The following is a 17,742-nucleotide window of genomic DNA, read 5'->3' on the forward strand; positions in this document are numbered from 1 at the left end:
TCATTTTGTTCAAGTCTAGACAAGTGATCGGCCACAGAGTTTTCACTTCCTTTCCTATCCTTAATCTCAACATCAAATTCTTGCAACAATAAAATCCAGCAGATAAGACGTGGCTTAGCTTGGGACTTAGTCAACAAATATCTAAGAGCGGCATGATCACTATGTACAATTACTTTAGACCCGATAATATAAGCACGAAACTTATCTAAAGCAAAAACCACAGCAAGCAACTCTTTTTCAGTGGTGGTGTAATTCACTTGTGCACTATTGAGAGTCAAACTAGCATAGTAAATCACACGCAACATCTTATCAACACGTTGACCAAGAACCGCACCCACAGCGGAATTAGAAGCATCACACATGATTTCAAAGGGCATTGCCCAATCGGGTGCAACCACGATTGGAGCTGTGCTCAACTTAAGCTTAAGCAACTCAAAAGCATGCATGCAAGAATCATTGAATTCAAATGGCACATCTTGGGCAAGTAAACGGCATAGAGGTTGACTAATTTTAGAAAAATCCTTAATGAAACGCCGGTAAAACCCGGCATGACCTAGGAAGCTTCTAATCCCTTTCACATCAATAGGTGGAGGCAACTTTTGAATGACCTCTACCTTGGCCTTATCGACCTCTATACCATTTTTAGACACGACGTGGCCAAGAACAATGCCACTAGTCACCATGAAGTGACTCTTCTCCCAACTTAAAGTTAACCCACTAGTTATGCACCTCCGCAACACCAAATCAATTTTCGCCAAACAATCATTAAAAGAGCAACCAAACACGGAAAAATCATCCATAAAAATCTCAACAAAATCACCTATCATTTCCGCGAAGATCGACATCATGCACCGTTGGAAAGTCCCCGGTGCATTGCACAATCCGAACGGCATCCTCTTCCATGCAAAGGTGCCGAAGGGAGTGGTGAATGCCGTCTTGTCTTGGTCCTCTGGTGCAATGGCTATTTGGTAGTACCCTGAAAGTCCATCAAGAAAACAGTAAAAATTATGACCAGCTAAATGATCAAGCATTTGATCAATAAAGGGGAGGGGAAAGTGGTCCTTTTTGGTGGCTGCATTCAATTTCCTGTAGTCGATGCACATGCGCCATCCCGTCACGGGGCGGGTTGGCACCAACTCTTGATCGTCATTAAGAATGACGGTGATCCCTCCTTTCTTCGGCACCACGTGCACCGGACTAACCCACTCACTATCGGCGATCGGGTAGATGATCCCCTCCGCCAATAGCTTGAGGATTTCCTTGCGTACCACCTCCATGAGGACCGGATTCAATCTCCTTTGGCCATCTCTCTTGGGCCTCGCCCCTTCCTCAAGGTGGATCCTGTGCATGCAAGTGGCAGGGCTGATGCCTTTAATATCGGCAAGACCCCATCCGAAAGCTGCCTTGTTTTTCCGCAAAACCTCCATCAATGCCAACTCTTGCTCGTGCGTGAGCTCGGCAGATATGATCACGGGCTTTTCCACCTCTCCTTCCAAGTATACATACTTGAGGTGCTTGGGGAGCTCCTTGAGTTCCACGGTCGGCTTAATCTTCGTGGCATAGTCAATCACCACGGCCTCATCAATGGGGAGCTTAGCCTTGCGGGCCCGCTCTCTTTCTTCGGCTTCACGGGCAAACTCCTCCATGTCCGCGGACCCTGCAAAAACCTCAACAACTTCTTGCTCCTGCACAAAGAACATCTCGACCAAGCCATCAATAGCATCAATGTAAGAACATTCATTAGTGAGTGAGGAAGATGGCATAGCACGATTATGATGCACAGAGAAAGACACTGACTCTCCTAACACAGTCATTTTAATTGTGCCATTTTTAACATCTATCAGTGTGTTAGTAGTTGCCATGAATGGTCTTCCTAGCAAAAGGGTATGTTCTTTGCCATTTTCATGTACCTCTCCTATTTCCAAGACAACAAAATCCACAGGTACAATCAACCCACCCACTCGAACAAGGATATCCTCAACTACCCCATGAGGATACCTCACCGACCTATCGGCTAATTGCAAGCACATGCGCGTGGGTTTCAAATTTCCTAACTCTAATTGCTTGAAAATAGAGTAAGGCATTAGATTTATTCCAGCCCCCAAATCTAACATCCCCGAGGCCTCCTTACCATTCCCCAAAGCAATATTAATCACAAAGCTACCTGGATCTCGTTGCTTGGTCGGTAAGGGCTGTTGCATTATGGAGTTTGCAACCTCGGACACCAAAATCTTCTCGTTGTCCTCGAACCTCCTCTTCTTGGAGGCCAACTCTTTAAAGAACTTCAAGTAAGCTGGGACATTCCTGATCACGTCTAGCAATGGCAAGTTCACGTTGACCTTTGCCAACATGTTGTAGAAATCGGTGAACTGTTGGTCCAGCTTTTCATTCTTCAACCGGCTTGGGTAGGGGACCGGTGGCTTATATGGCTTGATAGCCTTGTGGAGCTTCACCTCGGGCTCCTTTTCTTTCTCCTTTTCCTCCTCTCTTGGCTGCAACGGCTCCTTTACTTGTTCTTCCATGCGAGCTTCTTTGGGTGGTTCTTCCACAGGGGCTTCCACTTTGTTATTCACCACCTTCCCATTGCGTAAAACAGTAACTGCTTGGGCTTGGTGGGGCTGCAATCCTTGTCCATGGAGCTTCCCTGGTTGTTGCTGCTGCTGCATCTGGTTCAATGTCCCGGAGAGCTGCCCAACGGTTGTCTCGAGACGCTTGATTGTAGCCGACTGGGACTCCATGCTCTGCTTGGTCATCTCCATAAAAGATTGCATGGTGTCCTCGAGAGTCGGCTTCTGTGGTTGGGCTTGCTTCTGAAACTGCTGGAGAGCAGTCTGAAATTGCTGCTGCTGCTGCTGAAAATTCCCCTACTGCATAGGGAGTTGTTGGTACTGCTGATACTGCGGGGGCTGCTGCTGGTAAGCTTGAGGGTAGTTCTGCTGCTGAGGGAAGGGGAACTGCTGTTGAGGTGGGTAGAACTGCTGCTGGTTCTGATACCCAAATTGCTGAGGAGGACGGCGGAATTGATTTCCTTGATTTGATCCCGACCCTTGGCCAGGCGCTTGGTTCCTCCATCCAGAATTCTGCTGAGTTCTCCACCCCGAGTTGGAATTTTGTTGCCCTTGATTAAACATGGGCCTCTGCTCAAATTGAGGTCTCCCCTGGTATCCCTGGGCAGCATAGACCTCTGCCTCCCCTTCAAGTGTGAACTCCCCCATTCGGTGGCACTCGTTGGTTCCGTGGCTAAAATCGCCACATATGCCACATCCTTCTGCTGGCGGTGCCTGAGCTGGCGGTGCTTGAGCTGGCGGTGCTTGAACGGGTTGAGGCTCCACCTGATTCATTCTTAGATGCTGAACTTGCCTCATCAGATCCGCTACTTGCTTCTGCAGTTCATTGTTTGGGGCTACAGCATTGGCTTCGATCCCTCCTTCCTCTGACTGATTTTTGTTGAGAACTCGCGGCAAGAGTGTTGAAGATCTCCTTGAGCTGATCAGCTGTCTTTCGGGCAATGTTGCCCCCAGCGGTACTATCCACCATAAACTGTGCCGTCTGAATCAATCCGTCATAGAAGAACTGCATCAACATGACGGGGGCCAACTGGTGCTGCGGGCACTGGCGGAGAAGCTCTTGGAATCTCTCCCAAGCCTCGTGAAGGGGCTCGTCAGCTCCTTGCATGAAGTTCATTATCTGTGTCCTAATCTCTTGCGTCTTGTGATTAGGGTAGTATTTGAGCATGAACTTCTCACTCGCCTCTGCCCATGTGGTGATGGAGTTTGGCGGCAAGGACAGTAACCACGTTCTAGCCCGGTCCTTGAGTGCATAAGGTAAGCACTTGAGTCTCAACTGATCCTCGGTGAGCTCCAAGTAGTGGGAAGGTCTGCACTTGAGTGCAGAAGTCACGGATGAACTGTAAGGCGTCCTCACTCGGCATCCCATAAAAGAGCGGCAACAGGTTTGAATCGTTGGGCTTCAGATTGTAATTTCGGACTGCCGTGGGGAGCACTATCGCTGACGTGCTGGTGGTCCCAATGACTGGCCTGGAAAAATCTCCCATGTACTGGACATTCTGCTCCGCCATTGCTTCTTGGTCAAGGTTGGGCCGAGCTTCCTCTTCTTCTTCTTCAGAGTGCTCTAAAAGCGTCTCCTCAACGGCTTCCAGGATGGGATTGGAAGCAATTCTCTCTGCACAGTGTTCCTCTTGAAACTGTGATTCCACAAGGCTTCTCGAACTGGACTCGGACTCCTTCTCCAGGCTTGAAAGGACCTCACGAGGTCGATGAATGTTGTCGTAGTAAGGTGCAAGCTTTCTCTTCAAGCTTCTACGGCCTTGCATACACAACACGAACAAACAAATCAAACGCACCGGAGGGAGAAAATAACCAAGTCAAAACAAAGAAATAAAATAAACACGAAAACAAATGCAACACAACTAAATGCCTAAAGCCTTCCCCGGCAACGGCGCCAAAATTTGACTCATCCAAAAACACCTAGCGGATGGACTCGAATTTATACGAGGTCGTCCTAGGGCGGTAAGGTGACTCAAGTCGTCTCACAAGGAAGACTTAGCAGGGCTCTAATCGTATTGCTCACAAGAACTGAAATGAAATCTAAACACTCTAATCGGAAGATTGGGTCTGACAAAGTCTCACACTCTATCACCTAGACGTAAATGAGAGTAAGCAATGACAACAACTAAAGCAGTAAAGATAAAATAGCTAAGAGCAAAGCGATGGAACATTAGGCATATTGACTAGGGTTTCAATCAAGCTCTCTAACCAAACGATCATAAACTCATGAATCATCAACAATTAAACACTACCTAGGCATGAACTAAATCAAGCATAAATTCAAATTCAAAGAAAGCTTTAATCACTATAAGAGAGAAATTCCTAATCATACTCAACTAGAGAAAAACCGTAGGCACAACGATGAATCAACAAAGTAAATAAATGCTCGAGACTCAATAACACCAAGAGAATTAATCCAAGACCAATTCATTCAACAAGAACATAAGAGAACAATGAAATAAACCAATGACACAACAATCTTCAATTGGGAGAATAACGAATTCTTACAAAAAGCATGAACTAGAAATCCAATCCAACGGAATGTAAAAAGGGACTTCAAACTTTGATCCAAAGATTCCACAAGTGTTGTTGATGTTCTAATCCCTCAAAAACTAAGCAAAAGAGGTGTAAAATGTTTTGGAGGCTGCTCGGACCAGGATCTCCGCCAAAAAACCTAAAAATGGGTTTTAAACCCCTTGAAACGTAACTGCCGAAAAACGTGGGCGGCGGCCGCCTGGGAGGCGGCGGCCGCCGCCTACCCCCTTCGCAGCTCTTCTCCAATCAGCAGCAGGCGGGCGCCGCCAGGCGGCGGGCGGCGCCGAGGCGGCGGCCGCCGTGAGGCAGCGGTGGCTGCTCCAATGCTCTTCAAAACGGCCTCCAAAACTTCTAAAACTCGCCCGAGAACCAGATAACCTGCAAGTAACACCCAAGAGCACAAAAGATGAACGAGCAAGTAAAAGAAGATACTTTAAGGCACAGAGCATGCTCGAAAAAGTGCTAAAACATACAAAACGAACACTCAGAAATGAGGTAAACATTAACTGCAAAGAGAAACCGAATAACCAACAACGTGCTCCACCGAGGCTGTTGCGAAACTAAGTTTAATTTCTGCTGCGAATGATATCAGTCTGACTGATCTATCTTCTGATAGTCAGGAAGAGTGTTATCATCTCTGTTTTAGCAAACTCGACTGAAGCCCTTACTTGCATCAGTTAAGTTCCAGCAACTTAACTGATAACTCTTTACTGAAGAGCTTTCAGTATCAGTCGTCAACCCTGTTTGGTCAAAACTGATTTCTGTTAAACAGGCGTCTTTGTTTGCATGTAAAGTTTCGTTTTGATCTCTGACTGAGATCCCTCTGATTGAGGATTTGTTAAAAATAGCCCATAGGTGTATTCCTCCCCCCCCCATACACCTATTCGAGACCCTCAGGACCTAACACTTAAGCTCGTTTATTCTTGCCTAGGGTCTAATAGTTCATTTTGCTTACGTTCTTGCTTTCGTTCTTTCATGCCTAGTTAATTACAAGTTTAATTTCACGTTAAAGTTTACTTTACAAGTTTTCAAATCCAAGTTTACCGCTTTTTCGTGACATAATTAAAAGCCCTTTAAGATCTTCCTTAAGAGACGACGTTGGGTTAACTTACCACTGCTAGGATGTCCTTGTTCTATTGCAAGTCAATCTAGAGGTGTTTCTAGTTGAGTCAAATTTTGGCGCCGTTGCCGGGGAAGGTTTTAGGTGTGTTAGTTGTGTCGCTTTTCTTTCTGCTTTTATTTACTTTATTTAAATTTCAGTTTTTCTCATTTTTGTTACTTTTTCTCCCTCCGGTGCGATTAATCCGTGTGTTGAAAGGACAACTGGTGTCTCCGTTGGATAACACGAGCACAAGGGTTTTTAGAAAGAAAGGAGAGGAGAGCTCTGATTCTAGTTCAGACGAAAGGGAAACTGACAGAGCTGACGAGCTCTACTCTGACACCAACCGTCCAGAGTTGAATCCAATACAGGAGGAGAAGGAGATGGCGCTAGATAACCCACAGTACATGGGCGACTTTTCACGACCTATAATTGAAGCCACCTGCTCTGCCATAGTTCTACCTACCGCAGTCCGCAACTACATACTGAAGACCCATGATGCCAACCTTCCGCCGTTGTACTATGGGCTGCCGCATGAAGATGCGTTGAACTTTGTTAGAGATTTCTGCACCCAAGTGCAGACGTTCCCACTTATCAACATCACAGAAGATCAATTAAAGTTGAACTGCTTCCAATATGCGCTAAAGGATAGAGCACGGAGCTGGTTGTTGTCTCTGCCGCCAAATTCGATCACTAATTGGAATGAAGCTTGCGAGAAGTTTATGCTGAAATATTATCCAATCATAAGACGCAGGAACTTCGTGCTAAGATTATGGATTTTATACAAGGAGCTGATGAGCCTTTTCATGAGGCTTGGGACAGATTTTAGGAGCTTCTACGGTAGTGCCCTCATCATTAACTTTCAAAGACGATGGTGATGCAATTTTTCTACGACGGGCTAGTGCAAACTGCCTAATTCATGGTGAACAGCACTGCCGAAGGGAACATAGCTCGGAAGACAGCGGAGGAACTCAACCAAATTGTCCAAACTTTAGCCGAGAGTTCTCAACAGAAATTGATCCGTGGAAAAAGGGTTGAGGCCAGCGCGGTATCACCGAATGGAGATTGGCAAAAGTAGATGGCCTCACTTATGAGAGAAGTACAACAGCTCAAGATGAGCAAGATGGAACCGCCTCCTGTCCCTATGCAAAATGTAGAGCCTTGTGGAATATGTGGAGATTTCAGTCATGGAGTGAATGAGTGCCACAGAATGGACGAGTTTACACCAGAGGGTGAAGCGGAAGTTTATGCCGCACAAGGATTCCAGAGCAGACCTGGCTTCGGGCAGAGCTATAATCAAGGGCAACAGAATTTCAATGGTGGCTGGAGAGTTCAGCACAACGCTGGGTGGGAAAATCAAAATGCAGGAGGAAGTCAATTACGTAGATCACCACAAATGGGATATCAAAATCAGCAACCATACTTCCCACCGCAGCAGAGCTTTCCACAACAATATCCACAGCAGTATCAGCCTTTTCCAATGCAGCAAGGGAACTTTCAACCTCAACAATTCCAGAATGCGCAGCAGTCTCAAAAGCAAACTCCACAACAGAGGCCGTCTCTGGAGGAGACTATGCAGTCTTTTATAGAGATTAGCAAGCAGAATATAGAGTCTCAATCCGAAACCATCAAACGCCTTGAGACTACGGTGGGGCAACTGTCGGGCACTCTGAACCAGTTGCAGCAGTAGCAACAGCCCGGGAAATTTCATGGTCAGCCTTTGCAGGCTCATCAGGCTTAAGCTATCATTGTTCTCCGCAGTGGTAAGATGGTGGATAATAAAGTGAATGTACCAGAGCAGACTACGGTACCAGAGCAGACATGGATGCCAGAGTTGATAAAGGCACTAGAGAAGACGGTACCAGAGCAGATGTGGATGCCAGAGACTACGGCACCAGAGCAGAAGAGGGTGCCACAGCAGACTATGGTACCAGAGCAGACATGGATGCCAGAGCTGATAAAGGCACTAGAGAAGACGGTACCAGAGCAGACATGGAAACCAGAGCAGACTAGGGTACCAAAGTAGACAAGAATGCCAGAGCTGATCAGATCGCCAGCTCTGACCAATCCAGCTCTGCAAAATCCAGCTCTGCAGAATCCAGTCCTGAAAAGTTCAGCCCTACAAAGTTCAGCACTGTCGAGCTCAGCTCTGACGAGCCCTTGTGAAGAAGAGAAGGTTGAACAGCAGAGGCAGCCAAAAGACGGAGAGACGGAGAAAGGAAAGGAGGTTAAACTTCACAAGTCTACTACACCTTATGGACCACCGATCCCTTTTCTGAGCAGATTGAGGAATGAAAAGCTGGATAAACAGTTTGCCGACTTCTACAACATGCTTGCTAAGGTCAACGTGAATTTGCCTCTTCTTGACGTGATCAGAAATGTCCTTGCTTATGTGAAGTTCTTCAAGGAATTGGCATCCAATAAAAGAAAGTTCGGAGATAATGAGAAAGTGCTGGTCTCAGAAGTGGCGAACTCGATCATGCAGCAGTCCTTACCACCGAAGTAGTGAGATCCAGGTAGTTTTGTTATTAATATTGCTTTAGGGAATGGTAAGGAAGCTACGGGTATGTTAGATCTAGGTGCGGAAATTAACTTGATGCCTTACTCTATTTTTCAACAATTAGAGTTAGGTAATTTGAAATCTACTCGCATGTGTCTACAACTCGCTGATAGGTCCGTTAGGTATCCTCGTGGGATAGTAGAGGATATTCTGGTCAGAGTCGGGGGATTGATTGTCCCCGTTGATTTTGTAGTGTTGGAGATTGGGGAGGTTCACGAGAATGGTAGAGATCACACTCTGTTGTTAGGAAGACCCTTTATGACACCCACTAACACATTGGTTGATGTTAAAAATGGAACTATTAAAATGACGGTGTTAGGGGAGTAGGTGTCTTTCTCGATGCATGAAAGTCGTGCAATGCCTTCGGCAAGTTTTACTAATGAATGCTTATATATAGATTCTATTGATGCCTTGATTGAGAAGGTATTTGTGCAGGAGCAGGAGTATGTGAAAGTCTGTGCAGGATCGGCCGATATGGATGATCTAGCTTGGGAAGTTGACGAGATGGACAAGGCCAGTTCTAAAAAGGCCAGCTCTGAAAAGGCGTGCAATACAGCGCTGCCGTTGGATGAACCGGTGGAGTCCAGGAAGCCAGAGCTGGAACTAAAGGAACTCCCTGCCAATCTAAAGTATGTGTTTCTAGAAGAAGGAGAGGAGAAGCCAGTCATCATTTCGTCTACTCTGACTCTGGAGCAAGAAGCAGCGATGCTCGAGGTGCTGAAGAGAAACAAGGCAGCGCTGGGATGGAGTCTGGCGGATATACGTGGCATTAGTCCAGCCATATGCATGCATAGAATCAACCTCGAGGAGGGAGCTACACCAAAGCAAGACGGCCAGAGACGACTGAACCCTATTCTGATGGAGGTCGTGCGCAAGGAGATCCTTAAGCTACTGGCCGAAGGGATTATCTACTCTATCGCCGACAGTGAGTGGGTGAGCCCAGTGCATGTCGTGCCCAAGAAAGGAGGGATTACGATTGTGCGCAATGACAAATTGGAGTTGGTACCGACTCATCCTACCACGGGTTGGCGGATGTATGTCGATTATAGGAAATTAAATGTCGTCACAAAAAAGGATCACTTTCCTCTCCCTTTTGTTGATCAAATGTTAGATCGTTTAGCGGGGCATGAATTTTATTATTTTCTTGATGGCTTGTCAGGATACTACCAAATCACGATCGCGCCGGAAGATCAAATCAAAACTACCTTCACCACTCCTTTTGGGACGTTTGCATGGAAGAGGATGTCGTTTGGGTTGTGCAATGCACCCGAGACGTTTCAACGATGCATGATGTCCATCTTCTCGGAAATGATTGGTAAATTCGTGAAGGTGTTTATGGATGATTTTTTGGTGTTTGGGCAGTCCTTCAGTGATTGTTTAACTAAGATTGACTTAGTTTTACAAAGGTGTATTGAAAGTGGCCTAACTTTGAGTTAGGAAAAGAGTCATTTCATGGTTATACGTGGTATTGTCTTGGGTCATGTGGTGTCTAAGCATGGATTAGAGGTCGACAGAGCTAAGGTGGAGGTAATTCAAAAGTTGTCGCCCCCTATTGATGTCAAAGGAATTAGGAGATTTTTAGGTCATGCCGGATTTTACCGGCGTTTCATAAAAGATTTTTCTAAAATTAGTCAACCCCTATGTAAACTGCTAGCTCAGGACGTACCCTTTAAGTTTGATAATTCTTGCATGAATGCCTTTGAGTTGTTGAAACTAAAGTTGAGCTCTGCCCCGGTTGTGATTGCGCCTGATTGGTCTTTGCCGTTTGAAATTATGTGTGATGCGTCTAACTCTGCGGTAGGAGTTGTGTTAGATCAGCGTGTGGACAAGATGTTGTGTGTGATTTATTACGCTAGTTTAACTCTAAACAGTGCTCAAATAAATTACACCGTAACTGAAAAAAAGATGTTCGCCGTGGTCTTTGCCTTAGATAAATTTCGTGCTTACATCATTGGGTCTAAGGTAATTGTTCATAGTGACCATGTTGCGCTAAGATACTTGATGACTAAAACACAAGCTAAACCTCGTTTAATCCGTTGGGTGTTATTGTTGCAAGAGTTCGGTGTTGAGATAAAGGATAGAAAAGGGAGTGAGAATCATGTTGCTGACCATCTTTCACGCATGGATAATAATTTGATTGAATCTGGTCATAACATCATCCCTGAGTCTTTTCCTTTTGAGTATGCATATGAATTGACCTCTGCCAAGCTCAGCTCTGCCGAGCTCAGCTCTGCCCAGTTCAGCCCTACGAGCGCTGTACCTTGGTATGCGGATATTGTTAATTATTTAGTATGTGGAGTATTGAGGCCTAAGCTGACATCGCAGGAGAGGAAGAGGTTTTTAGCTCTGTGCAGGCACTATTATTGGGAGATTCCTCACCTTTTCAAGCTTGGAAAAGATGAATTCATTCGACGGTGTGTGCCGGTAGAGGAGCAGCAGCAAGTTCTGAAAATGTGCCATGAAGATCATTGTGGTGGACACTTTGGGAGGCAGAAGACAGCGCACAAAGTTCTTCAATCAGGTTTGTTCTGGCCTTCTATTTTTAAAGATGCACATATGTTTACTCTTGCGTGCGATAGGTGCCAGAGAGTAGGAATGAGATGCCCCTCCAGAGCATACTAATTGTCGAAATTTTTTATGTATGGGGCATCGATTTTATGGGGCTGTTTTCTGCTTCGCATGGATTTCAATATATATTGCTTGCTGTAGATTATGTGTCCAAATGGGTTGAAGTTATTCCCACGCGGACATGTGATGTTAATGTTGTGCTTAAGTTTGTGCAAGAGAACATTCTTTGTAGATTCGGATTTCCCAGAGCTATCATTAGCGATGGAGGCAAGCACTTTTGCAACAAGTTGTTTGTAAAGCTCATGAAGAAGAATGGAATCACGCACAAGGTGGCAACACCATATCACCCGCAGACCTCTAGGCAAGCTGAGACAAGCAATCGGCAGATCAAAGGCGTTCTAGAGAAGACAGTGCAGCCCTCGCGCAAGGATTGGTCTGCAAAGCTGAATGATCTTCTCTGGGCGTACAGAACTACCTTCAAGGGCGTGCTTGGGATGAGTCCGTACCGCCTCGTTTATGGCAAGGCTTGCCATCTGCCGGTGGAGATTGAGCACAAAGCATACTGGGCAATCAAGGCTGCCAATTATGATTTGGACTCTGCCGTGAAGCAGCGCACGCTGCAAATGGAGGAGTTGGATGAACTATACAATGAGGTGTATGAGAATGCAAGGATTTATAAGGACAAAGTGAAGCGACTGCATGATTGCCGCATTTTCCACAAGAAGCTCTACCCCAGAATGAAGGTGCTATTGTTCAATTCTAGACTGAAGTTGTTTCCGGGCAAGCTGAAATCTAGATGGAGTGGCCCTTTTCTACTCAAGGAGGTGTTTGAGCATGGTGCGATAGAGCTATTTAATGAAAATACGAAAGAGAGTTTCAGAGTTAACGGCCATCGCGTGAAGCCGTACTATGAGCACCAGAGCCCGCCGATGGTGGTGGAGTCTCAAGCTCTGCACAATCCAGGCTGATGACCAGAGCTGAAGTCGGGCTGGCGACTTTAAAACTAGCGCTTGGTGGGAGGCAACCCACTGTGGTTTGGTTTTAGTTTATGTTTTTCTTGTTCTTTGCTTTCCGTTTTTATGTTTCTTTGGTTTTGGTTGCTTGTGCGGTTGCTTTGATTCTGGGTGTTAATGTTTTTGTTTCCAGCGCTGCAATTCTACTCTGACTTTGCCGCCAGCGCTGAAGAATGCCAGCGCTGAAAAGTCCAGAACCAGAACTGAAATTCCACTCTGACACGGACCAGCGCTGACATTTCTACTCTACCGAAGACCGCAAATCCTACTTTTCGCCGCCTCTCACAGAGCTTATGCTTCTCATTGCCGATAATCAGGGATGTTTTTCTAACTCTTTTTATCTTGTGTCCTGAGGACATGGCATTCTTTAAGTGTGGGGGGGTGATTTATTTTGCTTATGCTTTCAATTGGGTTATTGGTCCCTTTATTCTTAGCTTGCTCTTGGATACTTACGAATTTTATATGAATTTGTGGAAGAGAAGATGGTTTTCGATGTGATTTTTGGGTTAGTGTGTTGTTTGGTGGTTATTCTGATTTTACTTTTGATACATGTTTCTTGTTTGTGCAAAGAATTATGAGTTTTGTTGCAACACGATTGTAAGTAAGTAAAACGTGATTTGTCCGGTAGATGCTAGAAGGAGTGTTGTCATTATGATTGCCTACGATCGTATCCTTATCTGTGAAATGTTGGACGAATTGCCAGCTCTGAAACATCTGGCCAGCTCTGAAAATGATAGCTCTGAGTCTCTGCTCCTCTAGTTTAACTATGAGCATGGGAAACCACGTGAAAAGACTTTGGATTACATCCAAATGGTTTTTATTTCATGAATTATGGATTAACTGTCGAAATTTAATTGTTTAAGCACACAAAGTGTGAAAAATGGAGATATTGATTATAAAGGCGATCACATTAGGGAATTCACTTCTAGCGGAGAATTGGGTCTGATCGAATTACTTGCATTACTGTTTTGTTGCTTCGTAAACTTTAAGTTACTTGCATGATCGAGAGATGTGTGTTGATTGGAAAATTTTGAATTGACTCGTTGAATGTTTGCATGGAAATAAGCATCGTTGAAACGCTCTCTTCCTAGTATTCATACTGATTTTGATTGAGGACAAGCAAAAGGCTATGTGTGGGGGGGTTGATTAAGTCCTAATTGTTTGTATTTTAGGGGTTTGCATGTGCTTATTTTGAGTTAAATATCCTGGAAATTGGTGCATTTATGGGTTTGTTTTATGCTTTGCAGGAGATTCTGATTTTATAGATAGAAGAGTGTTATTTGGGAGATTTTGGGTCAGAATTGCGTACTTAGGCGCAAAATGGTGTTCAGAGCTAAAAGTCCGTGCCAGAGCTGAGCTGAGAAGCTGCGCCAGAGCAGAGCTGCGCGGATAGGTCTGTACCCAGAGCATAGCTGACTTGCATAGTTAGAGCTGACCATCTCCAGAGCTGAACTTCACTATCAGAGCTGAATTCTCCAGAGCAGAACAAACTTGTCAAACTCGACAGAGCTAACTTTATGCGCCAGAGTAAACACATTCCAGAGCTGGGAAGATTCAACAGAGCTGAACTATCCAGAGCTGATTTCCAGCTCTGACTACTTTCCAGAGCCGCCTATTTCGCCAAAGTTGACGTTACTTGCAGAGCACGCTGCCAGCTGGACTTGCCTTTGATTGCACGATGCTTATCCTCAAGAGTCCAGTTTTGCAAGGTCGATTTTGATGGTAATTAGGGTTGGAATGAAGTCTATAAATAGGGTCTAAATATTCATGTAACAATCATTCCTTTGCCCTAATCTTTCGTTCCACCTTGGAGAATCATCCTTCCGCAAGGCAACCAAAGACTTAGGCTTTTCAAGTTTTCATTGTTCTTCAAGTTCTCGTTACTTTTTGTTCTTGTTATTTTCAAGTTTAGTTTTACTTTAGTTTTGTTTCGAAGATTGTAATTGAGTGACAGCAATTTTATCTTTGCAACGTTTACGGTATTTCGTATTTATTTCAATCTCTTTTGTTTTGTTATGTTTATGATTTGCTTTCATATTTATGCTTTGATTTCAATTATGCAATTTCAATTCTGCACTTAAATTTTAATTTCCTTTAATTTACAAGTCTTTAAATTCTTAGTTAGAAGCGTTTAAATTCTTAAGCTCGTTTATTCTTGCCTAGGGTCTAATAGTTCATTTTGCTTACGTTCTTGCTTTCGTTCTTTCATGCCTAGTTAATTACAAGTTTAATTTCACGTTAAACTTTACTTTACAAGTTTTCAAATCCAAGTTTACCGCTTTTTCGTGACATAATTAAAAGCCCTTTAAGATCTTCCTTGAGAGACGACGTTGGGTTAACTTACCACTGCTAGGATGTCCTTGTTCTATTGCAAGTCAATCTAGAGGTGGTTCTAGTTGAGTCAATAATAATTAATTCATAAGTATTAATTCATTCCACTAGAGAATCAATACTGACTTACCCCTTTATTACCGGTGATGAGTCGGGGCTTGTATTTAGACTTATTAAATCTCCGTATTTAAAATATCCGGCTTCCATTAATTAGTTAGAGCTCTGACAGCTTAAATTAATTAATCTCTTTGTGATCCTTAAGCAGTACCACTCAAACCTTATTATTGTGCCTGAACATAATCAACCTGCAGGGTTTAACGCAATCAACCGTTTTGAGCTCCTTAAGGGGATGTCATTATCCTATACCGGATACGGGTACTAATACAGATAACCAAATATCATATATTAACCGCTATCACCCAAGATACAGAGTACTCAAGTTAATATATAACTCTCACCCATAGTAAATCAAAGTGATACACGAATCAACATATATATCTGAAATCTTATTAGTATTAAGATTTTATTAAGTCACCGAGATCTTGATTCTTCACTTATGTCAGATAGAAGAATACATCTCACTGTGATCATATCAATACGTTATGACGTACCAGTATAGACAAATAGTCAAGACAAACTATTTCCATCTATACTGCAGCCTAGACCAACGACTCGTCCTAGAGTCATCTCGGTTGTGATCTATTTATATCTCTTAAGTTTATTCCAATTATATGACCTTCTGTGATCCGTTAATCACCATATAATCAACTTATATAGAGATAAAGTGGTGAAGCATGAAATCAATGCCTAATCTAAAAAGCAATAATCGAGACAGGATTTATGTGGGTCGGTCATTAAGACCTACGTCCACGGGAGATCTTCGAGTTCTTCCACTATACTTCGAGATAATTACATTTTACAAGTGTTGCCTATAAATAAATCATACCCTTAATGCTAATGCTAACCTTCTAGTTATAGATGTGAGAGTGGGCCCTAAAGGCCTTAGGCCCATGAACTCTAATAATTGGATTTATGCCCTTTAATGTCTTAATACACCTTAGTCTTGATTTGACCCATCTGTGCTGTCCTTCGTTGCCCGTGTTGAGTAGCTCCCTTGAGCTGCGCAGGCGAGTCTGTGCTGCCAAGTAACTTGGGTAGTCTGCGCCGCCAAGCCCCTTCGTCTGCGCTGCCGAGTCCCTTTATTATCTGAGGTCTTCAATTAGACCTACGCTGGTTGGCTTCGTTCAATAAGAATAATAATAGCAATAATAGTAATCAAGTAAGATGTTCTTGTATTGCTAAGCACAACGCTGATGAGTATTCTAGTCCTCATCAACTACTCCCCCTAGTCTGGTTGAACAGTGTTGTCTTTGTTCAACCAGTGGTGTGTGGTGTGAAATCAGCGTTGTGCTGCTCTCCCATGTAAATTAAGCATACATGATTCCCTGCACTTGTTAGATAAAAACTTGTCAATCTTTACAAAACAATGGTGACAAAGTATTTCAGCGCTGCGAATGAACTAAGATAAAAGAGATAGTCACTTAAGGCTCAAATATCCGCAGAGCGGCTGAGTTGCCACTTAAGGCTCATCCCCAGTCTAACTTTCGCGGCTTATGATGTTTCTACGCGGAGCATAGACATTGAGGTCTGCGTTGCCATGAAGGCCTAAATTTTGCAATTAATGCCTGCGATGCCACAAGGGCTAGATTGCGCAATTTATGCCTTCGTCGTGCAATTAATGCCTTAGTTTTTGCAATTTATGCCTTCATCGTGCCAGAAGGGCTAGATTTTGCAATTAATGCCTTCGTCATGCCACAAGGGCTAGATTTTGCAATTAATTCCTTCGTCGTGCCACAAGGGCTAGATTTTGCAATTAATGCCTTCGTCGTGCCACAAGGGCTAGATTTTGCAATTAATGCCTTCGTCGTGCAATTAATACCTTAGTTGTGCAATTGATGCATTCGTCGTGTAATTAATGCCTTAGTTTTTGTAATTTATGCCTTCGTCGTGCAATTAATGCCTTAGTTAAGATAACTTTAGACGATCTGCGCCGAAGATGACAATCACACTAACTGCGCTGAGATAACCACACTAGCTGCGCTGATATAATCGCCCTGATTACGCTGAGATAGCCACGCTGGCTGCACTAATACAATTGCACTGACTGCGCTGAGAAAGCCACGTTGGCTGCGCTGATATAATTGCCCTGATTGCGCTGAGATAGCCACACTGGCTGCGCTGATACAATCGCCCTGATTGTGCTGAGATAGCCACGCTGGCTGCGCTGATATAATTGCCATGATTGCGCTGAGATAGCCACACTGGCTGCGCTGATACAACCGCCCTGATTGCGCTGAGATAGCCACGCTGGCTGCGCTGATATAATTGCCCTGATTGCGCTGAGATAGCCACACTGGCTGCGCTGATACAATTGCCCTGATTGCGCTGAGATAGCCACACTGATAATTTGAGCACTGATTGTATTGAGATAACTGAAATAACTGAGATGGTTGCGCAGGCTGAGATAACTGAAATAACTAAGATAGATGTGCAGGCTGAGATAACCTGTCCTGACTATGCTGAGAAAGCTCAGATACATTCTGAGGCTGATAGCTGCGCAGGCTGAGATAGCCTGTCCTAACTGCGCTGAGAATGCTCAGATACATTCTGAGGCTTACAGTTCCGGATCGTGGCTAAGTTACCATTTAAGGTTTTAATATCCGCTACGCGGCTGAGTTGCCGTTAAGGCTCAAATATCCTGCTAAGTTTTTCGAGAAAATACACATAGTGGCACATACTCCACTCCCCCCCTCCCTTAGTAACATGTGCATGATTCAACAAAACATGTTATGTGTATGCTTGTGATTGATGTTCCTACTTGTGATGCTAGTGGCAGCGCTGTTATGACTATGGCCCCAAAGTATGTTATTCAAATTATATTCCAAGCCCTAGCACATATACAGAAGGTGTGCAGCTTTGTGTACTTAGTCAATTTATATTCCAGCCCTAGGCACATATTCAGAAGGTGTGCAGCTTCGTGTACTTAATCAATTTATATTCCAGCCCTAG

The 17,742-nt window shown here is 44.2% G+C and overlaps 1 protein-coding gene across 1 annotated transcript; it reads left to right on the top strand.

The window, feature by feature from the left end:
- Window positions 1-11,823: 11,823 nt before the first annotated feature.
- On the top strand, window positions 11,824-12,297 carry LOC131025947 (uncharacterized). Its single transcript, XM_057955726.1, has one exon. The coding sequence runs from the start codon at window positions 11,824-11,826 to the stop codon at window positions 12,295-12,297; it is 474 nt and encodes a 157-aa protein (XP_057811709.1).
- Window positions 12,298-17,742: the final 5,445 nt, after the last annotated feature.

This window comes from Salvia miltiorrhiza, chromosome 5, assembly GCF_028751815.1.
Source record: "Salvia miltiorrhiza cultivar Shanhuang (shh) chromosome 5, IMPLAD_Smil_shh, whole genome shotgun sequence".
Taxonomy (NCBI): Eukaryota; Viridiplantae; Streptophyta; class Magnoliopsida; order Lamiales; family Lamiaceae; genus Salvia; species Salvia miltiorrhiza.

Bases quoted from the DNA above. Each gene is read 5' to 3' on its own strand.
- LOC131025947 (XM_057955726.1), top strand. From the start codon at position 11,824: ATGAGTCCGTACCGCCTCGTTTATGGCAAGGCTTGCCATCTGCCGGTG.